The 27169-nt window shown below is 37.1% G+C and overlaps 1 protein-coding gene across 3 annotated transcripts in view; it reads left to right on the forward strand.

Moving 5' to 3' along the window:
* LOC150108820 (actin-1-like) overlaps positions 1 to 27169 on the forward strand; it is a 379189-nt gene that overhangs the window by 209374 nt on the left and 142646 nt on the right. For 2 of the 3 annotated variants that reach the window (XM_090403503.1, XM_090403519.1), the window contains 2 exons: positions 949 to 1045; positions 18694 to 18774. In XM_090403503.1, the coding sequence (XP_090259629.1) occupies positions 949 to 1045; positions 18694 to 18774 (178 nt within the window). The remainder of the gene's footprint in view (positions 1 to 948; positions 1046 to 18693; positions 18775 to 27169) is intronic. The other variant, XM_090403511.1, reaches the window with a different exon arrangement.

Here is a 27169-nt window from a genome sequence, read left to right on the forward strand (position 1 = left end):
ATCCCTGGAAGTTACGAAAGGAAACCGTGAGCAAGAGGGTGAGGAGTGGTTTCTTTGCATGGTTGAACCATGGAATGCATTGCCTGATGGAGTGGTGAGAGCGAGAACAGTCAATGCATTTAAATAGTGGTATGATAGACTGTGTGTTTCCTAGGAGGGACCTCCCTCGATGAGTCTTGATAGACTTGTGTTTCTTAGAAAGGTCCTCCCACGATGAGTCTTTGAACTCCATGGAGGTCTGAATAATAATAATAATGACACCTCCAGGGAGTCCAAGGACTCATTGGAGGAAGCAATCTACTCTACTTTGCTAAATACATCACATCTCCAGTACTACTTAATTCTCCTCCTACAAACACTACTATCATCGACGCTATCTACTATCCATCATCACCAACAACGGTATTTTTTGTCTGTAAGTTGCATGTGTTCTGAAGGCTGATGTGTGTGTGTGTGGTGTGTGTGTGTGTGTGTGTGTGTGTGTGTACATGGGATGAAAAACTTGAGTTTCTGGTTGAAAAAAATCTGCTACCTTCATATGAGATCTGCTAACTCACCTTCAATTGAAAAAGCCCATATAAGGATTCCCTTCACAACAAGAATTGAACCCAGTTTTTTTCCAATCGAAAGGGCAGTGTTCTTTCAATTGACTAAATTTTTATTGCAAATAAATTCTGCAACATTTTTTTTAATAATATAGGAAAATAAAATGTTAAAATATACTAAATCAGTTTCATTGTGTGATCTCAATGTTTTTCTAATGACTTCCTGTAAAACTATCTAGTCTGAGCATTATTAATGATAATACTCAGTTTTTATGTTGGAAAAACTATGCTTGATGAAACTCAATTCATTTATTATCTAGATAATAAGAAAAATGGAATTTTTTAGTTAAGGAATAGAAAAGATAAGAATATATCTCCACTGATTGACAGTTATTTTTTCTAGTGGCCTTAGAGAATATGGTGAAAAGGCTCTTCTTCCACAAACAAGAAAAAACTCGGACTTGTATTTTCCGCTGAAGCAGTCATCAAAGATTATTAAAGTAATTTTAAGTGTTTGAAATCTCTACTGATGTATGATGTTACAATTATCCTGACAGTCTAAGGAAAAAAAGACATAGAATTGTGAAGTGTTAACCTACGTACCCTGTTTTTTTAAATCTGCCTTTGAATAATATTTTCTAGTGTAAATAGATAATATATCATAGTTCTGTTGTCATTAAAACAGTCATCTAAATTCAATGTATAGCAATGTTAAGAAAGATTTCTTCCATATGAAGAGAAAATACAAATTAACTTTTTATCAAAGAGAATTAACATTTTCTTTTAATCTTAGTAAACATTATAAATATATATAAAAATATTTTCATATTCTATCATTATTTTGACATCCATAGTTGACATCTCTCGATGAGTCACAAGACTCATCCTGAGAGGTTAAAACAATCCGTTATACCACCCCCTTCACTGTCTGCATGTTCATCACACTCTCAGACAATTCATTCCAAGCTCCTACCACTCTCCTTGCAGAAAACTTTTTAACCTTTTATAATAATAATATTTGGTTGCAGATCAAGTGTTGATCAATTTTATTATTAAACTGAACCAATGAGTTTCGCCACACTTTAACTGTTGGCATCTTCAGGGTACTTACAAGTTTAAACAATGTCACAATTATGCGTAACTATAAAAAAAAACCGACTAGAATAATTACAAACAGAATAGTATCGAACATGAGTGAAACACGTATCGTGTGTACAAGGTTAGCTAGCTGTTGCTAAGGAACTTTCTGTAGTTTGTATTAAAGTTCATTTCTTCCATTTTTAAAGTTCTGATTAGGGTTTTCCATATCTCTGGGAGTATTAGGCCTTGATTTCTGGGAGTATTAGGTCTTGATTAAGGTTGACAGAACGGGTGACTATGGCTGCTTCTTTGAAAATTCTTGAATGGTAATCTTCCTCTATGTACGGAGAACAGCTTTTGTCCCACTCGATGACATGGTTAGTTGTAGAGAAATGAAACGGTAGGCCAGAAATATCCTGTCTGTTGTTTTTGACATAGCCAGCGTGTTCCTTTTGCCTGATTTTGAGGCTTCTCGAAGTCTGTCCGATGTAACTAGAGCCACAAGCGCATGGAATGTTATAAACTCCAGCATATTTATAGAAAGGATGGTTGTCTTTTGGAGATCTTAGTAGTTTACGAATAGATTCTATTGGTTTAAATGTTACTCTTATTTTGTGTTGTTTGAGGAGGCTGGTGAGCTTGTTGGAGATGCCACTTACAAACGGAATTGCAGTCAGCTTTATATATTGAATATCTTCTTGTTCTCTTTGTGGTAGTTCAGAGAAAAGGACTTTATTGACTAGTCTTCTTGGATAGCCGTTCAAATACAGATTGTTGGAAATAAATTTTAACTCATCTTGAAGGGTCTCGTTGTCCGTTGTGATGTGAATTGCTCTTTTCTTTAACATGTGTACAATGCTGAGTTTATATGAGATGTGGTGAGAGGAGCTGAAATGTAGGTAGTGACCTGTATTGGTCGGTTTTCTGTACACGAGATTTATACTGCCATCAATTTGTTTTTTGATTAAGATGTCTAAAAACGGTAATTGGTTTTCTCTTTCAAGTTCCAGAGTGAATTTAATAGAATGATGGAAGGAGTTGATCTTTTTGAGATAATCATATAGGTCATCTTTGTTATTGTTCCATACGATGAAGATATCGTCTACATATCTGAACCAAAATTTAGGTTTTGGAATAATTTGGGATAGGATTTTATTTTCTAAGTCTTCCATAAAGAGGTCAGCACATGAAGGTGAGAGTGGGCTCCCCATCGCCAAGCCTGTTAATTGTTGATAGATCTTATTTTTCCAAGAAAAGTAGTTCGAGTTTAGGCAGTGAGCAAACAATGAAGGTATATCTTGTGGGAACAAGGTACTTAAGATGTCAATGACCTCCACTACAGGAATGTTTGTAAAGAGAGAGGTGAAATCTAAGCTGGCTAGAAGATCATTATCCGATATGTTGATGTTTTTTTAGCTTTTCCACAAAATGTCCGGAGTTTTTAATGTAACTCTCCGAGTTGTCGATGTGTTATTGTAAGAGTTTCGAGAGATGTTTTGACAATAAGTAGATAGGAGAGTTGATTGCATCAACGATTGGGCATAAAGGAATACCATCTTTATGCACTTCTGGAACGCCATAGTGTCTCAGAGTTAAAGGATGCATCGATTTTAGTTGTTTAATCAAGTCTGTTGGCCAGTTGGATAAATTGTGTAGTAATTCATTAGTATCATTGTGGTTTTTTAACATTGGATCTTTTGTTAAAAGATGGTATACGGACAAGTCAGATAGTAGATGGTTGACTTCGTCTTCATAGTCTTTTGAGTTCAGTATTACAGTACTGCTTCCTTTATCTGCTTTAAGTATTATGATATCTTTGTTGTATTTTAATCCACGAATAGTTCTTTTATCTAGTGATGAGAAGTTTTGTTTTGTGGAATAGGGAGAGGAAAGTATTATACAACTTTTTAGTCTTAGATCATTTGCTGTGTGAGGCGGTAATAATGAGATTCCTTTTTCTAGACTACAGATGAAATCTACCTTAGGAATCTGTTGAGGAGCTATTGCATAGTTGAAACCTTTCTTGAGAATATCGATTTCAGGTTTCTTTAAGATGTGGTTTGAGAAATTAAGAATAACTTGGTTGTCTGGAGAAGATTTAGACTCGTTGTGGGTGGTATAAAGGTGGTTAAATTTCTTAATCTGGGTCTGTCTGCTTTTGTTAAACACTTTGGCGAAACTGGTATTAATCATTTTATCTAAGACTTGCCAAATTTCCTCATCTAAAGAGTTGGAGAGATCCATGAACAGTTCATAACATTGCGAGTCAATTTGACTAAGCACAAATCTTGTGTGATGTAACCTTTCACAAATGAGTAACATCGATGTCTTGAAATAAATATTTTTAGCTTGTCTAGTATTGAGAAGAGGTTTAAGAAGTAAGAACTTAGGAATTATGCAGTTATCTCGGCAACGTTTTAGAAAAGTGAGATGGTTTACTAACCTTGCCTTTTTACATTTTAGGATTTCAAAACAGCGTACCTTGATTTTCATATCACCATTGACTCTTTTCATCATGAAGGTATTTTCTTGATCATAATTTATGATCAAGAAAATACCTTCATAATTTTTAACCTTTTACTCACTACTCCCTTTTGCAACTTCCTGGGATTTCCCCTTGTCCTTACTCCTTTCCCTTTTTCTACCATATGAAAAATCTGTGTTAACATAACCCTTCAATAGCTGAAATGTCTTGAACACATCTCCAATCCACCTGCCCCCTTTGTCTTCTGTTCACCAAACACTGAGGTTTGCATGCAATAAGTATGTCCTCATAATCAACATTGTGCAGTCCTGATATCAGTTTGTTATCTGGCTCTGCACCTCTCTCCAAGGAAGTGGCAAGTATGACATCTAAGTCATACCGTGTTAATCGAAAACTCTTGATCCTTGCATTACCTCTACTGTATGCTGCCAAAAATTTAGTTCCCTTATTATTGTTTATTATGGCTTCTTTGTCTAGTTTATATTGCTATTGTTGAATTCCCCCCCCCCCTAAATGATCACTCACTTTGCACTTGCCAAATTAATTTCCCTAAACATTTACTGCTCATCAACTATATTCCTTGATCTGTATCAACATCTGTCTCACACCACATACTCTCAAAGTCATTAATGTTATTTCCACTGTGATTCTCCACTCCGAGAGGGCACAATTCATCTCTTATGTGTGATACTCCACCACTACGTTTATCCTCTCCATCCTGGCCAAAATATGCTATAAACCATTCGATTTCCATTCCTGTTAGAACATTCTTCTCAGTTAGGATGTTTCACTGATTTTGACTGCCTTTGGAGAGGCTGAGCCACAAACTCATTAATTTTATTTCTAATGCTCCTAGCTTTTGTATATAGAAAAAACCAGTGTGTTTCCAGTATTCTTATATCAATTATTATTCTCTTCACACTCCACTTGGATTTATAATATAGTGTATATCCTCTTATTTCTCAAGCCAGTATCTCCAATTGAGGCCAGCGCTGCTACATTCCACCTGATAATTCCAGTTTCCCTGCCCTGATGCTCACTTGCTCAAAGCAACAGTCTCTCGAAATGTTTACATCATTCTGCATTCAAATGTGATCTATCTCTTGCATACAACTCTCTTCTATCCTCAAACATACTGCATCCACATATTCCAGACCTCTTTTCTTTTGTATTCTTGTTATAATCTCATTTGTTATTACTGCTTTTCTCCTCTGGTCTATGTTATTATACCACGGCAACATGCTCACTATCTTTCCTCGGACACATTTTTGCTGCACTGTCTCTAACATCAGCCTGAAATCTTGCACCAGACAACCTCACATTACTTCTCAGCTTATTCATTCCAACCATTGCTATCATCTCCTCCACATTTTCACTCTTCACTGCCATTGCCACACTGTTTTGTTCCACTAGGCAAACATTACTCTGCACACCTTGAGTCATCGAATCTCTATATATGATGCTCTCAACAGATTCATTCATCCCTCTTTCACTGGCATCTTCATCTCTTACCTCTTCCAATCTCTCTCTCTCTCTCTCTCTCTCTCACTTCTACACTTTTGGCCTTCTGCAGTGTTTTCTCTTCCACTGTTTCTCCCATTTTCTCTCTCTCTCTCTCTGCTTCTAAATTGTTCCATTCATGACTGATCTATCAATTTTGCTGATTGGGTTTTGAATGAGTAGTATCATAAAGTAGGAACTGGGAAAAAAATATTGTGAAAGGAAAATATAAAGAAATCAAGGGATCAGCATGCTCATGAACAATACAGAATGCAGGCAAAAAGTGACTAGCATTGTAAGGAAGGCTAAATTAGATAATGAGGCAAACTGGCTTATCAGCCCATTGGAAATCCTAAATGTTTTGCTATATAGTGAGTAAAATGATTGAGAGAATCTTAATTAATGCAAATGGTAGGTAGGATAGTGGCAGAAGTAATTGAGTTAAGTGATCACTGCAAGGGTGTATAATGCAGGTGGAAATATTGCAGTTACTGAGATTATAGAAACTTGTGTGAGAATTGATGTTAACAAATTGGATATGCTTACCATACTGAGCAATATCAATGTGAATACAACAGTAGGATTGGGTAACATGTTAGTCTGTTTTACAAGTCTGTGCAAGAGAACTAGCTATTTCTCTGATAAGATATTTAATTCTTCTTAGCTGTTGTAAGGTTTCAGGGAATGTAAGGAGGACAAGATAGTTTCATTATTTAATGGCAGCTCCAAGACAGAAACAAGAAATTACAAACTGGTTAGTATCTCAGGAGTGGTGGTCAAGATACTGGAAAGGTTGGTTAAAGATAGACTGGATGGATAGGAATATGATATTCTGTGGTAGGCAGTACAGTTTTGTGGAAGGTAAATCCAATCATCCTTAGTATCTATTCAAATTTTATAATAGTGTAGCTAAGTTAGCTAAGGGAAAATGACTACCCCATGATACTGCCGAACTTCATAAAGATATGTGACAGAATACTGCTTGAAAGACTATCACGTAAGTTTGAGTAAATGGAAATGGATATGAAGCTGGTGTCATGTATGGAGGGGGGTGGCTCACAGCAGATATCAGAGAGGAGTAAATAGTGGAGTAGAATCCATTAATATCTGCAAACAACAGATACATACAGTTCACCACTAATTGAAAGCCAAAACACACTTCCATTTCTGGATTTACTTATGTGATTTACTGTAAGCCCACACATACCAGCCAATACATACATGTAAACGCTTACCTACACAAAAACTAAGTGTCATTAACACACTATAAGGCTTTGATTAGGCCACACATGGACTATTGTGCCCAGATTTGGTCACCGGGTTTTCAGCAGGATGAAGAGATGTTGGAAAGGATCCAAAGGCGACTGACTAAAGTGGTTTCTGACCTCTGGAATGTCGAGTATGAGGAAAGATTGAGAAGATGTAATTTGCAGAGTTTGGTGGACAGGAGGAAGAGAGGAGATATGATAGAGACCTACAAGTTGGTAAGGGGTTGTTATAGATCAATGGTGAAAAAGTTCTACAGAGAATAGTGGGAGATCAGGGGAGAACCAGAGGTCATCCCTGGAAACTGTATAAAGAGGGTGTGAGTAGGGGAGTGAGAGGCAGGTTTTTTTCGTGCAGAGTTGTGAATAATTGGAATGCCTTGCCTGAGAGTGTGGTGTCTGCAAAGAGTTTGAGTCTGTTTAAGACACAGTATGATGAGATGTGTGTGTGATAAAAGGACCTCCCAAATGAGTCTTTGACTCCATGAGGTCTTGGGGTAATAATAATAATAACAGAGCTGCAAAGATTTGCTTCAGTAAGCAAGTACTTAAGCAGCAATTAAAAATTATCAGCAATACTTTCCTTACAAAAATGCTCCATCAACAAAATGATTCGTTAAACTTCATCTAAAAATAAAGATTACTATAATTATTAAGAGAGCCCTTGATTGAGTTTGACTCCAACACTTAAATTACCTCCAAAGGTATTTAAATCACACACCACTCTATGAAAAAAAAAATCTAGCTATTCTCAACTTTCATGGATGTCCTCTTCCATATAATGAAAAATTCCATCTAGTGGTATTCTGTTTGATCTCTTCAGACATTAGTAAGTCTCAATCATCGCCCATCCCTCTGTTTGCAAGTGTCTGCAGTCCATGAATTCTCAATCTGTCTTCATAATCTGTATTCCACAATCCTGATGTCATTTTTAATACCATACTTCTCACTTTAACTGTATCAGTATCACCACAGAAACCAGGAAACAGACCTGCACACAATAGGCCAAGTAAGGTCATGTCATTCCTTGTAAAGAGGCAAATGACTTCCTTATCCTTATATGTCAAAAGTCATTACAAATTACAGATCAACCCATTTCTGGATATGAGCTCTTACCAAATTTTGGAAAGTCGTCATCACTCCAGAGAAACTGAGAGATCAATAGTTAGTCATCACTCTTGAGCAATGGGATTATCATACATTCTTTCCACTCCTGCTGAATCTTCCCTGTTGTAGGTATATGACTCAAATTGTATAGTCTAATCAAAGGAAGAGCTAGTTCAAATGAAACACTTTTAGATAGATATCCATGCTGATATATTATCAGCCCCTATTTCCACATTCTTATTCAGTTTCTGCAACACCTAGTACCTCTCATACACCTGAGTTTCTTCATTCAGTGAAGAGGTAGCAGTGAGCTCAGTGTTGCGCACATCAGGTTGATAACTTAGCAAATAGCAAACTGGGCAGTCATTACTTGAATTTACTTGGAGCATAATGAAACATTTCTTTTGTGTAACTTTCTCAAGTTTTTAAGTTTCTTTTCATACTCAGAATAGCTTTCTAGACAGTAGTTGTAATTCTGACCTGTTCTTCATAATTTTCATAACTGACATAAAGAACAAATCCAATGAGTTACATCTGGATATGGATTTGGAATTCCTTCCATATCTATTCTTTAGATTCTTTTGCTTGCTTAATGACTGCATGTCAATTTCACTCCTACCCTATTCGTTCTGCGAAACTCTGTGTTGGACACTGGAATGTGTCTTGCATTCCAATATTGCATTTTAGTTTTTTAAATGTACAGCCAATATCCATATCCTCTTAATCTGGCAATCTCTACAGTGGGACAGAACCCAGCATATTCTACAGTTGGTCATAATTTCCTGGTCTGTATTTCAGAATTGAAAATATGAATGGAACATTCATGAACGTAGGCACTTTCTTAGCCAGTGTGATCATCAATGTCATCAACCAGAGGCAGAATGGTCACATCTTTAACTGAAACCTCCCTCTAACCCTATAATCAAGTCTGATGTTCTTTGTATAGTTACTTCTGTCATGTGCTGCTTGAGAAAGTTGTCTTGCAACAGCTTAACAAATTGTTTAATTCTTCTCATGAAATTATTTCATTTTCAAATATATAATTATGTAGTTATATTACAATGAAGAGCTTAAGAGGCTCTTTTTTTTTTTTTTTTTTTCGGCGCCGTAAATTAAGTTAAAGAGATAATAAATCCCTCATTATTTTAAAGCTGGATACGAAACTCAGAGATCGAAATCTATCAAAATCTAAGCGTTTCATGCCGAAGAACTATCAGCGAGTCCAAGTGTAAGTCAATACCTGGGTATTACAACACTAGGGCAACTCAGAGCAAAGGTGGAGAAAGCTCCATCACTATACTTAATCCTTTCTCATAATGTAAAATGCAGCTCCTAGGAGATGTATTACTGTTTTACATTATGCGGAGAGGTCACTACCCAGACGGGTTTCAACCTTTATTGAGGTCTCATCAGTGAGTAGGTAGACCTGGAATACCAAGGTTTAAGTGAACCAAACTTATATATACCCCTACATAATTCTATATAATAGAATTACGTAGGGTATATATACCCCTATATCGGTATATATTGGCGAGTCCAAGCGTAATTCTATATAATAGAATTACGCTTGGACTTGCCGATAGTTCTTCGGCATGAAACTTTTAGATTTCGATCTCTGAGTTTCGTATCCGACATTTAAAATAATGAGGGATTTATTATCCCCTTAACTTAATTTATGCCACCGGAAAAATAGCCTCTTGGCTCTTTATCATAGTAATAATAACATATGGGTACACCGGCGCCTGGCAATTCATTAGTAGGGGTAAATGTAAGTTTGGTATACGTAAACCTTGGTATTCCAGGTCTACCTACTCACAGATGAGACCTCAAAGGTTGAAACTGGTCTGGGTAGTGACCTCTTTTCATAATGCAAAACGGTAATACATCTCCTAGGAGCTGGGTTTTACATTATGAGAAAATATTAAGGATAGTGATGGAGCTGTCTCCACCTTTGCACCGAGTTGCCCTATTGTTGTGCTACCCAGGTGTTGACTTACGCTTGGACTCGCCGATAGTTCTTCGGCATGAAACTCTTAGATTTCGATCTCTGAGTTTCTTATCCAGCTTTAAAATAATGAGGGATTTATTATCCCCTTAACTTAAATTATGTAGTTATATATTTAAAACTTATAAAATTATATAATCATATATAAAAATTATGTCTAAATATTTAAATAATTATATAAAAATAACACTTTAACAGCAATAATTGAAATCATAATTATTGCTGGGAATGTGTTTTTTTTTTATAAAAGTTTCTATGAAAAGGACAGATCCTAGAAACAACAGTAGGAAATGGGCATAGCTGGAATACAACCATAACAGACTTCAGCAATAACGTGTTAGAAACCAGTGAATTTTCTACAGAAAGAGAGAGAGAGGCGGGTATAGAGAAATATGAGTAGCGTAACTGAGATTAAGGAAGACGAGCATCATGTGGAAAGTTAGATAACATTAGGAAGTGTAATAGATTCGGATTGTGATGTTTAGATGGGTGAATGGTAAGCGAGAGTAGACTTCAGGAAGAGAGAGATGTTCTGAAAGAAGTGTAGAATGTATGAAGAATGAGTTAAGAAGCATGCAAAAAGAAATTAGGAGACTAAAAAATTAATGCGAAGTGAGGGAGAGTTGGAGTGAGTATTGGGAATCATAGGAGAACCAGGGAATGAGAGCAAGATGATAGTGCAGGAGCTTGGGATGAAGAGATCTGAGGTTAATGCTGGAGGTCAAGGTGGAAGAGAGGATTGATGTGATGGGTATGAATGACCTGAAATGTAGTGGGTAATGCATGGCATGAGATCTGAGGTTAATGCATGGAGGTTGTATGAGAAAAATGTTTGTTGAGGTAGGAAAGTGAGCATGTTACCCAGGAATAATGATGCAGCATTGAGGAGAGCATCAGTAATTATTATTATTTTTTCCCAAGACCTCATGGAGTCAAAGATTCATCTGGGAGGTCCTTTTATCACACACGCATCTCATCATACAGTGTCTTAAACACACTCAAATTCCTTGCAGACATCACACTCTCAGGCAAGGCATTCCAATCATTCGCAACTCTGCACAAAAAAACCTGCCTCTCACTCGCCTATTCACACCCTCTTTATACAGTTTCCAGGGATGACCTCTGGTTCTCCCCTGATCTCCCACTATTCTCTGTAGAACTTCTCCACCATTGATCTTATAACAACCCCTTACCAACTTGTAGGTCTCTATCATATCTCCCCTCTTCCTTCTCTCCACCAGACTCTGCAAATTACATCTTCTCAATCTTTCCTCATACTCAACATTCCAGAGGTCAGAAACTACCTTAGTCAGTCGCCTTTGGATCCTTTCCAACATGTCTTCATCCTTCTGAAAACCCGGTGACCAAATCTGATCATGTGTGGCCTAATCAAAGCCTTATACAATGGAACAAGAATTTCCCTACTTCTACATGTCAGTGTCCTCCGCATCATTCCCAGAAGTCTTTGTGTTGTGTTCACAATTTTGGCAATGTGTCCCCTAAATTTTAGATCCTTATCCACTATCACCACCAGATGTCTTATTTCCTCTACCTCCAACAATATATTCTCACCAAGCATAAATTCTGCATCCCATCTTCGTTTTCCAAATTTTAAAACCTTACATTTTGCAACATTGAACTCACATCCCCATTTACTTGCCCAATCACTCAATTTATTCAAGTCTTCTTGCAAGGCCACAACATCTTCACTACTCTTTATGGTTCATAACTTTGCATCATCTGCAAACAACTGAATATCTCCATCCAAATCTTCGCCAATATCATTAATATACAAGTTAAATAGTAATGGCACTAAAACAGACCCCTGAGGCACTCCACTAGTGACTTTAGCTACATATCGAAAGAACTCCCTAGGATTCTTTTTGGCTTCATTAGCCAAAAAGAATCCTTGGGAGTTCACCATACCCTACATCCGTGGCACATCTGAAAAAATAGCCAAGATACTAAAAAAGTACAACATACACGCAGCATATAAGCCCTACCGCAAACTTGCTACCCTTATCCGTTCTACGAAAGATCAGCTCCCTCCTCTCTCGATGTCTGGAGTTTACAAAGTACCCTGTTCCTGTAAGCTGGCATACTTTGGACAGACAGGCAGATCAGCATCGATCCGCCTGGAGGAACACAAATCTTACATCTGTAAACACAACTATGGCCATTCAGGCTTGGCTGACCATGTTTTCGACACCACCCACAGAGTATCATGGTAGAAAACCACCATGCTCCACCACAGAAAATTCAAGAAAGAGAGACTTTTCTTAGAAGCAGCAGCAGCTCTCAGAAACCAACCAAATCTTAATAAATATGGTTGCATTAAGCTTCCGAAGATTTGGGAAACATTCATCACCAGAGGTCCCACCTTACATTCCAGGCCACCTACTACCACCCTTAGAGGGCGCTCCACCTTGATAGGACTTTAGTGTCACCCACATGGTTGGGCTTAGTATTGTAAGATTTGTGTGTGCATGTTACATTAAGTATTTTTGTAATCCCTGTAGATGTCCTAGTGACTAGGACGAAATATAGGAAGTATTAAATTGTATTTTAATTCTTTTTGAGTGTTGTACAAAATCCATTAAGCCTCCAACATAATGAGAGGAGTGTGTGACAGTAATGTTTTTCTGTTGCTTATATTAAAGATGTTGTGCTGTTTTAAGGATGTAGAGTGAAGGTGAAAGACATTTATTTCGGCTGATGCAAATGATTTAGCAAGTGATAAGTGTGGTATGAAAGTTGCTGGTGCATGTGAAAAGAAGAGTGAGGAATAAAGTTAAGTATGTTACCATGGTATGATAGAGCTGAGATGAAGATCAGTGATTGCAAATAAGTCAGTATGCAGATTGTGCAGGAGGAATGATGTGGAGTTTGTGGAAATGTGGGAGAGTTTCATGGAAGGATTTACAAGGTGGATAGCTGGTATTTTATTTGAATGGATTTGGGTCGAAGTCATGAGAAAATGTGTCTCTCAGTGAGAGTTTGGAAGTGCAGAGTCAGGGAAACTAAAATGTATTTTTTGTGTGGGGGGGGGGGGAGAGGGTACCAAGCAACATAATAAATTTAGTTTAATCCTTTATCCAAGTGTAGGCAAACAAAGTTTGAGCCTGAAAATATCTTGAGGACTGAGGCAAGGTGGTACATTTGTTGGCACCTCGTAGCAAAGGTGGACCAAGCTCTCATCTCTCCTTGTCTTAGTATCTCCCATAATGCAAAGCACATCTCCTTATGAACATGTATAATGCTATGCATATGGGAAGGGCCACTACCCAGACCAAGCAACCTAGAGGTTAGTGATCATGATGCTAAATGTAGCTTACTGAGTTCTTAACTTTAGTAGGCTAAGCAACACGAGATGTAAAAGAGGTTTTGGAATTAAGGGGATATTGCAGTTTATGGGTTCTAATGCCAGAAATATTCAAAATACAAGTGAAGAGTTTTGGGCATTAGTTCAACTTAGCCAAAAATTAGAGCCATTAGTGAGACTTGATTGACTGAGGATGATAGAAAATAAAATGCATAGTATATAGTAACATCAGATTACAAAAGGAATAGGATGGAGGGGTGCTAACGATAGCAGATAAACTGAAGTTAAAAGGAAGTACATCCAGGAGACAGATGCAGAGGGCAGTTTGAAGCTATCTGCTATGAGAGAGCCCACAGGAAGAAATGTGTAATTTTTTGCTGCTATAATCCAGGGGAGCATAAAGAAGAATGTAGGTGACATTGCACTGGCAAATTAGCAGGATCAGTTCAAGGTTGAGTAACTATTATGGGAAGAACTATGGAGACATAGATTGGGAAGAGTAATGGTCACTGGGAGGAAAGAAAATGGAATTTATATACCTCCTGAAGAGATCACCTGAAGCAGCATGTAACAGAGTTCACACGAGGATTGAGAGTGCTGGTTCTCATCATAGAATCAGAGAACTTAACAGTAACCAATCTAGCTACATTGCCTCCTCTTGAGGAAAGTGATTGTGTAGTCTTGACCAGGGAATTGTCAAACATGCAGAAGGAATGGACTATTGTTCCCAGATTTTGTCACCGGGTTTTCAGAAGGATGAAGAGATGTTGGAAAGGGTCCAAAGGTGACTGACTAAGGTAGTTTCTGACCTCCGGAATGTGGAGTATGAGGAAAGATTGAGAAGATGTAATTTGCAGAGTCTGGTGGACAGGAGGAAGAGGAGAGATATGATAGAGACCTACAAGTTGGTAAGCGGTTGTTATAGGATCAATGGGGGAGAAGTTCTACAGAGAATAGTGGGAGATCAGGGTAGAACCAGAGGTCATCCCTGGAAACTGTATAAAGAGGGTGTGAGTAGGGGAGTGAGAGGTAGGTTTTTTTCGTGCAGAGTTGTGAATGATTGGAATGCCTTGCCTGAGAGTATGGTGTCTGCAAGGAGTTTGAGTGTGTTTAAGACACAGTATGATATGTGTGTGTGATAAAAGGACCTCCCAGATGAGTCTTTGACTCCATGAGGTCTTGGGGTAATAATATATGTGGAATTACAAATCAGGTGATGATGACAATCTGAGTCAGTTTTCCACAATGCTATTGCATAAGAATTTCAAGACAGTGAGATGTTTGTGGCATGTTGAAGATGGCCAATGGATGTTTGAAGAAAGTAGTATCAGAATGTATGCCTAGAGTCAGAAGGATAAATCAGGTAGGAGTTAGATGGATGAATAGTTTCATTAAGCAGGAGTTGCAAACAAAATGTTGTGGAGTGATTATAAAGACAAGCTGATCAGCATGTCCATGAGTAGTACAAAGGCACATAGGCAAGAAGAATGTGTATGGTAATGATGACCATAACAAAGCTAGTATTGAGAGAAGCTAAAGAAATCCTAAAGAGTTCTTTTGACATGTATCAAGTAAAAGAAAATATGACTGTGGAAGGATGACTATAAAAAGCACTGATGGTGTGGCGATAACAGAACCAAACCATATAGTTGAATTACTGTGTGAGCATTTTGCAGGCATATACCATCAAAGTCAGGGGTGGACAGCCAACCGAAATTTTGGGGAACATATTATTTAGTTATTAGATATATGAAGAGCCAAAGGCTTCAATTCGGCGACATATAACTTGTTTAAGTTAAGGGATATTACATCCCATATCGTTTCTTAGCCGAATAAGAAACTCAAAGAGTTTCATGCCTAATATAGTAGAAACTATATAAAGTTCGGCGATTCCAAGCGTAAGCAAATACCTGGATAGTGCAGCAACTGACCCTTAAGGTAGTGCAAGCTGAGGCAACTCGTCAAAGGTGGAGCAAGCTCCGATCACATTCTTGATATTTACCCATAATGTGAACTTAGCTCCTAGGAGTTGTATTACTGTTCTACATTATGAGAGAAGGTCACTACCCAGACCGGTTTCAACCTTTATTGAGGTCTCATCAGCGAGGAGGTGGACCTAGTTAATACCAAGTTTGTAGCGAACAGAACTTACAACCCTTCTATGAACATTTATTCTATGAGTATACTTTTGACATGAGTTGCCTCGGCTTGCACTACCTTAAGGGTCAGTTGCTGCAGTATCCAGGTATTTGCTTATGCTTGGAATCGCCGAACTTTATATAGTTTCTACTATATTTGGCATGAAACTCTTTGAGTTTCTTATTTGGCTAAGAAACGATATGGGATGTAATATCCCATAACTTAAACAAATATTATTTAGTGTCTTTTAAGTATTGGGAGAACCTTTTCAAATAATCAAAAATTACACTAGCGTGGCAAAATCAAAGAATATTGTAAGAATGATTATTGTAAGTCATGTAAGATTGAATGAATGTAAAAAATTAGTGACAGAATTTTTTCTTATGTCCTTCTACCCTGTTGATAGCATGGATATTTTTTATTTGCTTTTAAGTGTAATTCTAATTTAATACATTCAATATAATTTATCTTATTCTTTTCCTTTCCGTAGCCATAAGAAGGCCATTGAGCAGATATCAGAAAACACTTGCAAAATTCCTACAGTGTTCTTGATTGGCACTCACCTCTCATCTCTGTAAATGAAGAGTCCATCTATTTTTTTATATTTTTTGTCCAGTTTATTCTGGATAATTTTTGTGGCAATGGAATAAATGAAGGATATACATTAGGAGAGACCATTAGATCTGTTGATATGGCCAAACCAGATCAAAGTTTTTGCTTCAAATTTTTTGTTTTGCTAATCCAAGAGATATTTCTGAAGAACTAATTCTTGTAATTTTTGCTTCCTTTCTGAATGTGTGATCTGAGTATTTTTTAGGTCTTTGGCAGCTTGTTTCAAATGTCATTGATGACTGAATTCTTTTAAGAGGGTCTAAGTTTCACTTACTGAATTAACAAGGAATGTGAGTACTAAATTAAGAAGTGCATGAGTAAGATTTGTTTGTAAGTTTATCTAAGTGTAGTGGTTTTTGGAGAACTGTTGCTTTTGCAGTTTGTTCTAATATTTTGTCTCCATCCTTATTTAAAGATATTGCCCTCATATAAATGTACCATCAACTAAGATTTTTTAAAGTTTCTGCTATAGCATTTCCTTCTTGGACATAAGCATGTATATGTCATTGTTTTTTGATTTTGGGGTAAGAATGATTAAGCCATATTCTTTAAAACAGTGACTTTATTGTGCTTTCCTGAAGATCTGATTTGTATTCTGTTAGGAGATAAGTGTCATCAGCAAACATTAGATACTTTATTTTTCTTTTCTTCTTACTGTCGCTCCAGTATCACAATTGTCCAAGTTTTCATTTACAATAAATTCAAGGAAGTAGTTAATGATGTCGTTGATAGTTTGCCCCTGGTTCTGTGCTACACTAAAAAAAGGGTGTGCTATAATCCCCCCCCTTGATTTTTAGGAAGTTGAAGTTTATGGGGCACATTACAAAAGTGGCTAAATCAGCTCATCAAATCACTTGGTTACTGAAGAATACTTTGACAAGCAAGTTGTTGTTCCTCTGTATCGAGCCTTGATAAAACCCCATCTTGACTACTGTGCCCAGATCTGGATGCCAGGGTTTCTTCTTGATGGGGTGGGAAGTGGAGAGGATCCAGAGATGAGTGACCAAGATTATAGCAGGTCTATGGAATGAACCTTATGAGAACAGGTTGAAGATTTGTGGGTTGCAGAAATTGGTTGATAGGTGGAAAAGGGATGATATGATTGAGACATTCAAATTACTGAAGGGTTTCTATAAGATTAATTCACAGGATATTTTTCAGAACAGGACTGGTGGTGTAGGACTAGGGACCATCCATGGAAATTGGGCAAGAGTGTGGTTAGTAAGGGTGTTAGAACTAGGTTTTTACTTGGAGAGTGGTGAATGAGTGGAATAAGTTGCCAGAGTCTGTTGTGGGTGCCATGATGTGAATGAGTTCAAGGCCAAAGTATGATAGATATTGTGTGGATGTTGAATAGTTGTTCTAGATATGATGTTTATGGCCTCCCTCGATGAGTCTCAGGACTCCTTGGAGTTGCCTGTAATAATAATAATAATGTGAGAACAAGCAGCCATGATGCCCTAAGATGGGCACCACTTTTTTCACTGCAATGACTGCAGCAATCCTACAGGGTACACTTTCTACAAGCATAAAATAGTGATCAATGGGAATTTTGGACTGTTCTTCTTGTTGGCATGTAAAGAGGTACTGGACTGTTGTGCAGCATTTCTTGAATTCACCCAGTGCTCTTCAGTTTATCCGACAGATGTTCATTAGGGTTGAGATCAGGGCTCTGTGGAGGCCAGTCAGGTGTGGACATTCATGTCCACAAACCACATAGTTACAGCCCTTATGATATTGTGCATTATCTTGCTGAGAATGGTCAGTTCTTTAGAAATGGCACAAATAGAAAGCACTGCATTGTCCAGAATGTTCAGATACCACTTGGAGCTCAATGTTCATAGCACCACAAACAGAGATCTGAGGTCAAACCAGTAAAAAAACAGGACCACATCATTACACTACCACCTCTGAATTTCATGGATGGGGTTATGCACTGACGTTCACTGGGCTTCCACCATCCATCCATCCATCTGCTTGGTAGAGAGTGTAGCATGATTTGTCTTTCCATAACACAGCTTTCCAAGCTTCCATGTTCTGTTGTGCACCACTGAAGATCACACTGCATTTTGGTTCAGGTAATGTAGAGCTTGCATAATTCTGAATGTTTTTGTGTTGATGCCCGGGACTCTGCATTCAGTGTATTGGTTGACAAAAGGCCAGTTTTATGTTATCCTTTTGTAGCACCCTACAGTCACGTTTGGTGAGCATGGTAGGTCATCCACTGCTGGTAGCACTTGCAGTTGACTCCATCTGTTTCCATCTCAGCATTGTTGATCTGGGATGGCCCAATTCTTTGTCAACAATTTGCTGAACAGATAGGCCTGCAACAATACATATCACAACGCCTCTTTTAAACTTCATTAGATCCCTTCTTATAGCCATTTCACCCAGACACAGTTGCACTGATTTGGGAGCATATTGCTTAAATTTATTCTGGCTACAAACACATGCATTCTTACTTACATGGCATGATGCACCTTCCCCATTGGAGGGGGGGTCATCATTTGACTTTTACAAGTTTGTGTGTACATACACACGTTAAATTATACAAAAGAAATATTTGATGTTTTCAATTATCATTTCTGTATGAATCAATGGTACTCAAATGAATTTTTTTTTCTTTCTGTTAGCATACCATAGATATAGAAGCATTACCTGGTTTATTTAAGAAAATTTTTGAAGATTTGAATGTGGACCCAATGAACTACACTGTAAGGAAGTGGCATTATATTTTTAATTTCAATGTATTTATGATCTATGGTGAATGGCATGAAATCATCTGTTTGTTAAAAAGAATTGATGCCATAACTGAGATATTTACTTATCATGAGATATTTATTTACCATGGCAATATTTTTCTTAGGCAATGCACAGAAATGTTCAAATTATATAAAGTTGTCTGAAAAATATGAAATTATATAAAATGTTCAAATTAAAATTATTATTCTTATTGTAGTAGTTTTCCACACACAAACATTAGTAGCCATATTATTACTTGGCTTGACGCAGGAATCCAAAGGGAAAAAAATCGAAAGAATGGATGATAGCGAAAGTTAGATGCATGTTGGACCGAAAGTACAGAAACAAAGAAGGATGAATGAGAGTGAAAGTGAGAAGAGGGGGTTGAGAGTTAGAAAGATTGAATGATAGAGAGAATGTGTTGCGATATTCGGAAGTTGAATTGGATTGGATGAGGCAAGAAATGAAATGAATGCGGAATGAAATTAAGAAAATTCGGGTAAAAACTATTAAAATAATGATGGCATGAAAGAGTTATCGAAAGATGAGCGAGTGGCTTTGTATGGCGACTCCATTATTAAAGGTGTGCTGGAGGATAGAATGAACAAGGTATGTTTTCCAGGTGCTAAAATGAGTAGAGTGATTGATGCATTGGATATGAGGCAAGAGCGAGCAAAAGAGTTAATAGTATTAATAGGTACGAATAATTTGAGAGATGACAAAGAGTGTGTCAGAATAGATATCAGGAGGCTGCTGAGAAGGATAAAAGAGAATAGTGTGACAGGCAGGGTAGTTAGCATGTTGCCTAGATATGACTGGTGAAATAAGGCAGAGAGCAAGGATTATGAATGATATGCTGGCTGAAATGTGTAAGGAGATGGGAGTACAGTTTGTTAATGTGTGGAATGAGTTTGAGGGACGAAGTGAGCTGTATGGGAGCAATGGACTGCATCTGAGTAGGTCTGGTGTGAGTCGCCTGGAAAGAATGCTGCTGGAAGATAGAGAAGTGAATAGAGAGAATGAATGAGATCGAGTGGGAAGTGATGTGGAAGAGATTGAAGAGGTGATTATGAATGGGGAAGCGAGTGGTATGAGTATAGAAAAGGAGAGAATGGGTGTGCAAGAGGAGCAGGGAAACGGGGAAGTTGAGCGTGGACAGGGGTACACAGCATAAACCTATCTATTCTAACTTATTTTAATACTAGAAGGATAGGGCACCTGCACTATCCTTCTAGTATTAAACTTTACTCCTCTAGGATGAAATACACCAATAAAGTGTTCATTGAACAATTCCATTATGTCCTCTGCATCAGGCACTATTCCCATTTTTATCCCCACAATGTCCTTCTTCCACAATCATTTTTCCTCCTACTGGCCACATATCTTTTAAAAAAATTCCCGAGGATTTTCTTTGGATCTTGGGGCCAATGTCTTCTCATATTCCAGTTTCGCCTTCCTTACGTGCTAGTCACTTTACTTGCCTGTGTCTTATATTCTTCATGCATCTGCTCTTCACCTGTTTTCTCTTTAAATCTCTTCCATAGCCTATTTTTCACATGCAGTTCCTGTTTCATATTGTTTGTCATCCATCCACTTTACACAAATTGTGTATTCGTCTTCACTTATGGAATACAGCTTACTATTGTGGCTAACAAATATTCCTTCACAATTTCCCAAGTACTAATGATATCCCGACCTTCAAATTCCTCCCTCCATGAAACTTCCCCAAGTTGATGTCTAAGACTATTATAATCACCTGCCTTACAATTCTACATGCGTTCCCATCTCTTTGATACTCCTGAATGTCTATTCATCTTAAGAGTCAAAACTACATGGTCACTCTCTCCATCTGTTGGCAGAGATGTCATCTCAGTTATTATCCCCTCTTCTGATGCTACGACCAAATCCAAAGCTCTTGAACCTCTTGTTCTCTCTATTACATGTTGCCTAAGACATTTGTCCCTCAAGAATTCTAGAAATTCCATTCCCTTATTGCTACATGCATCTTCCTCTCCCCAATTTATACTGCTGTAGTTAAAATCTCCCATAACAATCATTCTTCTTGCACTTGCCAAGCACAACTGTCTAAACATCTCCTGGTCCCCACCCTCTGTGGTCCTTGGTTTGTAGCAACACCCCACTAAATATTCTGTCTTGCCCACCTCTACCTCACACCAATTGCTTTCAAAATCATTAGTGTCACTGCCAGAACCGGTTTATGGTCTTTTCCGCCCGCATGCAATTTCTATCTAAGCGTCCCTGTAATGATCCGGGAGTGTGTGGTTCTTTTACGATAATAAAAATTTAAATTATTTGAAATTTCTTAAATAAATTTTGACAGAACAGCCACACATTGGTTCGCTAAATGTAACAAACCTGGGGTGTTGACTAGGCAGGATAATTATTAAAAACCCGAATATTCAAAATTCTCAAAAGTTCAAGCAAATTTTGATAAAGCCACTTCACTTTAATCGTTGAATATAATGATACAGGGATTATGGCTTTAATTAAAATGAATTTTAATTCTTAGTAACTTGTAAAATGTTACTAACTGGAACTATCTTTTAGGAAAATAATAGAAACTCAAGATAGATGAGAAAATAATTCAAAATAATTAGAATATTTAAAATAAGTATTCAAAAAATAACATCTTTACAGAATAATGGAAAATAAATTAAATTACATAAATATACTTGAAATTTTTTTTATATAAATTTTGGGGTTTTTGATTTCATATTCACAAAATTAGAAATAATTGTCTCAAAGTCTAATTCCGCACATATATCATTTTTAATAGCTATTAATGCCAAACTAACAAGCTTTTTTGTGACATACTTGTTCTTAAGTAGGTTTTAATCAATTTCAACTTGGAAAAGAACGTTCACCGCTCGCTAAACTAACACATAAGGTTAATAGTATTCTTAAAGCAATTGAAAAGTTAGGGAAAGATAAATTATTGGACACAATAAAATTAAGAATATCGAAAGGGTTTTGAATATTTAAATTATCCTTCCAAAAAATATCCCGGAAAGCATATAACTCTTCATATAGTTCTATTGCATTTATATCTTTATTGGCGCCATCCTTCAAGAGAATCTCTAAATCCTCGAAATTTTTTCTTAAATCTTCGTTATTAATTTGTAGTAATCTATACAAGAAATTGAAATTATCATAATATGTTGTTGGCTGTTCAAAACGTTCTATTAACAAACACATTGCAATGTCTAGAAGTGTATAAAACGCATTGACTCTAAATTTATCTTCTAGCGATTGTGGCATTTCGTCATGATGCTCGTAGTGAAATTGTATCTTCTTTCGTCGGCGAACTTCCATACCAGTTTTAAATTCTTGTTCTCCATCCACCTCTTCACTCAGTTCTTTTGCCGTTTTTAGCACTTCTTTAAAATTTGTGTCTGATCAATACTCTTGCAAGAATATTTTTAAGTTTTCGATAAATTCTAAAGCAAGTGTAATGTTCATTTTTTTTTTGTCTTGAAGCATTTTACTCACAGGGTTTATTCTGTTAAGTAAATCATGCCAAGTTATAAGAGAGCAAATAAATTTGTAGTCCTTTATTTTAGCACATAATGTTTGTGCTTCATGCTGAGTTTCTTTATTAAAATTTTCATTATTTAAAATTTCAAAAAGTGCATCGTAAATTTCTCCTAACTGATATCGTAGAGGGTGGATTGCATTAATTTTACTTTCCCATTGCATTTCTGATGGCTGTTTCAATGTTAATTTTTTTATGAACTTTAAAAGGATTGCCCGACGTTTGTAAGAGAATGAAAAGAAATTGTATATTTCTTGAATAATTGCAAAGAAACTAATTGTATCTGTATTCGCTTTGGCTGCATCGTTAATGATTAAATTTAGAGTATGAGCAGCACATAGCATGTAAAATGCTCAAGGATTTCTGTTGAGAAGCAAATTTTGCAGTCCATATTTTTTCCTTTTCATATTTGCCCCATTGTCATACCCTTGACCTTGCATGTCTTCAATGGGAATGTTCCATTATTGTTGCACATAAACCACGTCCTGTGGAATCGATATATCTGCAAAACTTAAAGTTTTCCCGGATCTTGACAATTCCATTGTCACAGGAAACAAAGCAAATAATAATGGTCATTTGTTCTGTTTTACTTGCATCAGGTGTGCAGTCTAAAATTATGGAATAATATTTAGATTTTTGAATTGATAACAAAGTTGTATCCCTGATTGTGTTACTTAGTTTCCAATATTTCATTTTGACTGTCTTTACTCAAATAGTGTACTCTATTGTTTCATTGTAGGGCCCCTTCAACGTGATTTTCCATAACGGGATCAAACTTCACAAACAGTTTGACTAATTTTAAAAAATTGCCGTTATTCCTTTCATATAATTTATCAGATGATCCGCTAAAAGCTAAATTTTGGTTCCCAAGGAATTTTATAATTTCAATCAAGCATTCTAAAACACTTGTCCAATGTTTATTTTCCATTTCATACATGCTTTGAGTCTGTCAATCAATAGTAGTTTTGTTTTTTAAATTTTTATCAAGTTCCTTCCATTTTAAGAAATTTTTCATGTGACTTAAACTAGTCTCATGTCTATGCAAAGTTGTACTTACATTTCTCCAATCGTTATAACCTTCTACAAGACTGCTTGATTCAGTAGGCACGAAAAGTTTGCAACAAAAGCAAAAAACAGAATTTAAAGTTTTGGAATAAATGAGCCGTGTTCTTGGCATGAGCTCCCCGTTTTCCATTTTTCTATTATAATACGTGTCGCCAAATTTATGACCATATGTATATCTGGGATATATTATATTTTTCTTTTGAACAGGCTCCATTTCAATTAAAACAACTCGTAATTTTTCATCAATATTTCCCCATTCACCTGGATCTTCTAAATTTACAGAGACTAACAATGTGTTAGTATCGTGGTCAACTACAACTAAATCTTCTAACTGTTTTTCACTTAAATCATGCATCTTGTATCTTGTTCAATAGTTGCAATAGTACTTTCATGCAAACTGGATGATGTGCACGGTTCTTCAACTCTGATTTCTGATGTATCGAGTTGGTTACAATCTGCATCAGAATATTTTAATATTTTAACAAATTTATGAAGAGCCACAGTTTGTTTCTTAATTTCTGCTTCTTTCGCAGCATGGTGCTTACGATTTTGTGCACTGGATAACTTTTTTTAATTTTTGATTCCATTTCTATTTTATACCCACAAGAAATTATTACACAACACGACACAGAGACAAAATAATAGTCCGCACTGCGCTACTGTCAGTAGCCCACTGAGATGCGTACCATATGACTGGTTAACTAGCAACAAATGTTTTGTACAAAAATTCATTTCTGTGCATAAAAACCATTCACGTTTCACTTCAGATAACTGCAGTAGACACAACATTCTGCAGGCAAGCATTTAGCCTGCTCTCGCTCCAAAATTGTAAACAGCCGGCTGATCAAAGAGGCGACAATATACAATTTTTTTAAAATTTTTATTTGTTGTATCCGGCCTTATTTATTTTAATATTGATCATTCTAAGAATTTTTTGTTTTTACGATAAAAATTTTGTTTCTTAAAAATTAACTTATGAACCATGCCCCTGCAGCGGCACCCGCATGCACCGCATGCCCTCTTCTGCCGGCCCTGGTCACTGCTTTCCAAAGCCTCCACTCTTAGAGGACATAAGTCGTCACTTATAATAAGCAGTACTCCACCACTATGCTATCCCTTCCTATCCTGCCGAAAAATGCTGTACCCTGCTACTTCTATTCCTGTTATTATATACTCTTCTGTCAGCCACTTCTCAGTGATCCCAATAATCTTTGGCCAGGCTGATGCTACTAGCGTCACCAATTCCTGTCCTTTATTCCGGATACTATGTCACTGTTTCTATACCTAGCATTATCACCCTATAGATTCTACTAGGCTCAGCATTACCTGATGTCATACCCATTCCCACAAGAGGCTATCCCTGCTACCATCCACCCTGGGTATTCTAGTTTCCCTGCATTGTCACACTAACTTGTTCAGAACAGGAATCTCTCCACATGCCTAGGTCCTTCCTCATTCAAATGCAAGCAGTCTCTCACATACAATTCCTCTCTGTCCTCAAATGCCATCCGATCATCCACATATTCCAATCCTCTCCTCTGACACATTCTAGCTATTATTTTATTCAATATTACTGCTCTTCTGCTCAGATCATCGCTATCATACTTAGGCAACACGTACACTATCTTTCCTCTCTGTGTTTTTTTCATACAACCTCGAGCAAGAATCTCGTATCTCTCGCTGCCCAATTTACATTACCTCTCAAGTCATTTGTTTCTACCACCACAATCATCTCATCCACTCCTCTTAATTACCATAGCCACACTTTCTGTCATTCCTCCATGCAAACACTCCTCACGCATTTTATCTTGCACACCACAGATCTTTGAGCCCCCATACATTATACCCCCTTACCACCCTATTCCTCCATTGCTCGCATGGATCTCTCACTTTCTCTTCTCTAACACTTTCTCTCTGTGTTCCCCTACTTATTGCCTTCCTGGCATCACTCTATCCCTGGTTCCAGTGCTCCCTCGCATTCTTCTCATTTCCCTCTCTCCTACTTTTACCATTCTCTCCTCTTCTATCATTACCAATCTTCCACTTACCCTATTCTCTCCTCTTCTATCTTTCCCATAGCTCTCTCTCACTCCTACTCTGATTCTCCTTGCATTCGTTTCTTCCATTTGCCTAATCTCATCTTTAGCACTTCTCATCTCATTTCCTAGCTGTTCCACCTGCTCTTTCAGCTCACATACAAAAATGGAATTTATGTGAAATTATAAGGCAGGTGATTATAATAATATTAGAAATCATCTTGGGAATGTTCTGTGGATGGAGGAATCAGAAAGGCAAGATATCATCAGTACATGGTATCTGGTGGAGAAATATTTATTAGTAAAAGTTTATTATTAAATAAGAACACAGTTTGGTATAAAGTGGATGACAAAAGATATTAAATAGGAACTGAAGGTGAAAAGAAGTTTGTTGATGAGACATAAGGAGAAGGGAGATGGAGAGCAGATGCATGAAGAATATAAGACTGAAGATAGGAAAGTGAGTAGTGTGGTCAGGAATGCAAAACTAGAATATGAGAAGACATTGGCCATAAGAACCCAAAGAAAATCCTAAAGAATTCTTTTATTGTGGCAAGTAGGAGAAAGAACAGTTGTGAAAAAATGACATTGTTGGACAAATGGAGTAGAGTGACTGATGTAGAGGGAATAGTGAAGTTGTTTGGGGTATTTCATCCTGGAGAGGTAAGTTTTGAAAGAGAGATGGGGAGGATTCAAGGTTTACAAGTGCAAGAGGAAAGTGTTGCAAATAATGGGTACTCTGGATGTCAACAAAATAATGGCATTTGATTCGATTTCACCATGGGTTTTGAGGGAATCTGCTAAAGAACTGACAGGACTTTTCAGTGAGTCTGACTATTGGCCAGCTGCCCATGGAGTGGACAGAGGATAAGATTGTCTCAGTGCATAAGGGCAGTGGTAGTATTAAAATGTTGGAGGAACTGTATGGGGAAATCAAAGGGATCTTGGGTTGTGGATTGATAGAACTTGAAGTTCAGGAGACATTGCAAGTCCAGTGGATTGACACAATACTGAGAATGATGCTGACCACAGAGAAGTCTTTGGTCTGATCAATTCTATTGATCAGACTATACCTTGACTACTGCATTCAGATTTGCTCCCCAGGATTTGAATGGGATAAATTAACCTTGGAAAGAGTTACCAGGGTAATTAATAAAAATGATATCAGGACTGTATAATGTTATGAAGTCAGACTGAGTGAATGTGGATTGATTGCAAAAGTTTGGTATATAGAAAGAGAAGTGATATGATTGAGGCATTTGAACTGTAGAGAAGTAGAGTGGAGTTCTTTTGTATGGTAGAACAAGGGAAAGAAGCCAGGGCAAGGGCCCATTCCTGGAAGTTGCAAAAGAAAGCAGTGAGTAAGAGGGTGAGGAGCAGTTTCTTTGCATAGTGGATGGTCAAACCATGAAATGCATTACCTGAAAAAATAAGGTCACAAATTTTGAATGAATTTAAGGAGCAATATGACTTTTGTCAAGGATGGGCCTCCCATAATGAGACTCCTTGGAGGTCCTGAATAATAATAAAATTTATAGATGTACATGGATAGACTTAACACATTTCTCATACTTGAAGTATCTCATCATATTTGTAGGAGCTCAATTTTTTCCCCTAATCATTAGATGGCTTTTGGTATGAGGAGAAAACCCTTAAGTCCAGAAATGATTAAACTTTTGTCAAACCTATCTACAAAAATGTTAATCTCCTATA

The sequence above is a fragment of the Typopeltis vanoorti genome, chromosome 2 (assembly GCF_054136105.1).
Source record: "Typopeltis vanoorti isolate ZY-2024b chromosome 2, IOZ_Tvanoo_1.0, whole genome shotgun sequence".
Lineage (NCBI taxonomy): Eukaryota > Metazoa > Arthropoda > Arachnida > Uropygi > Thelyphonidae > Typopeltis > Typopeltis vanoorti.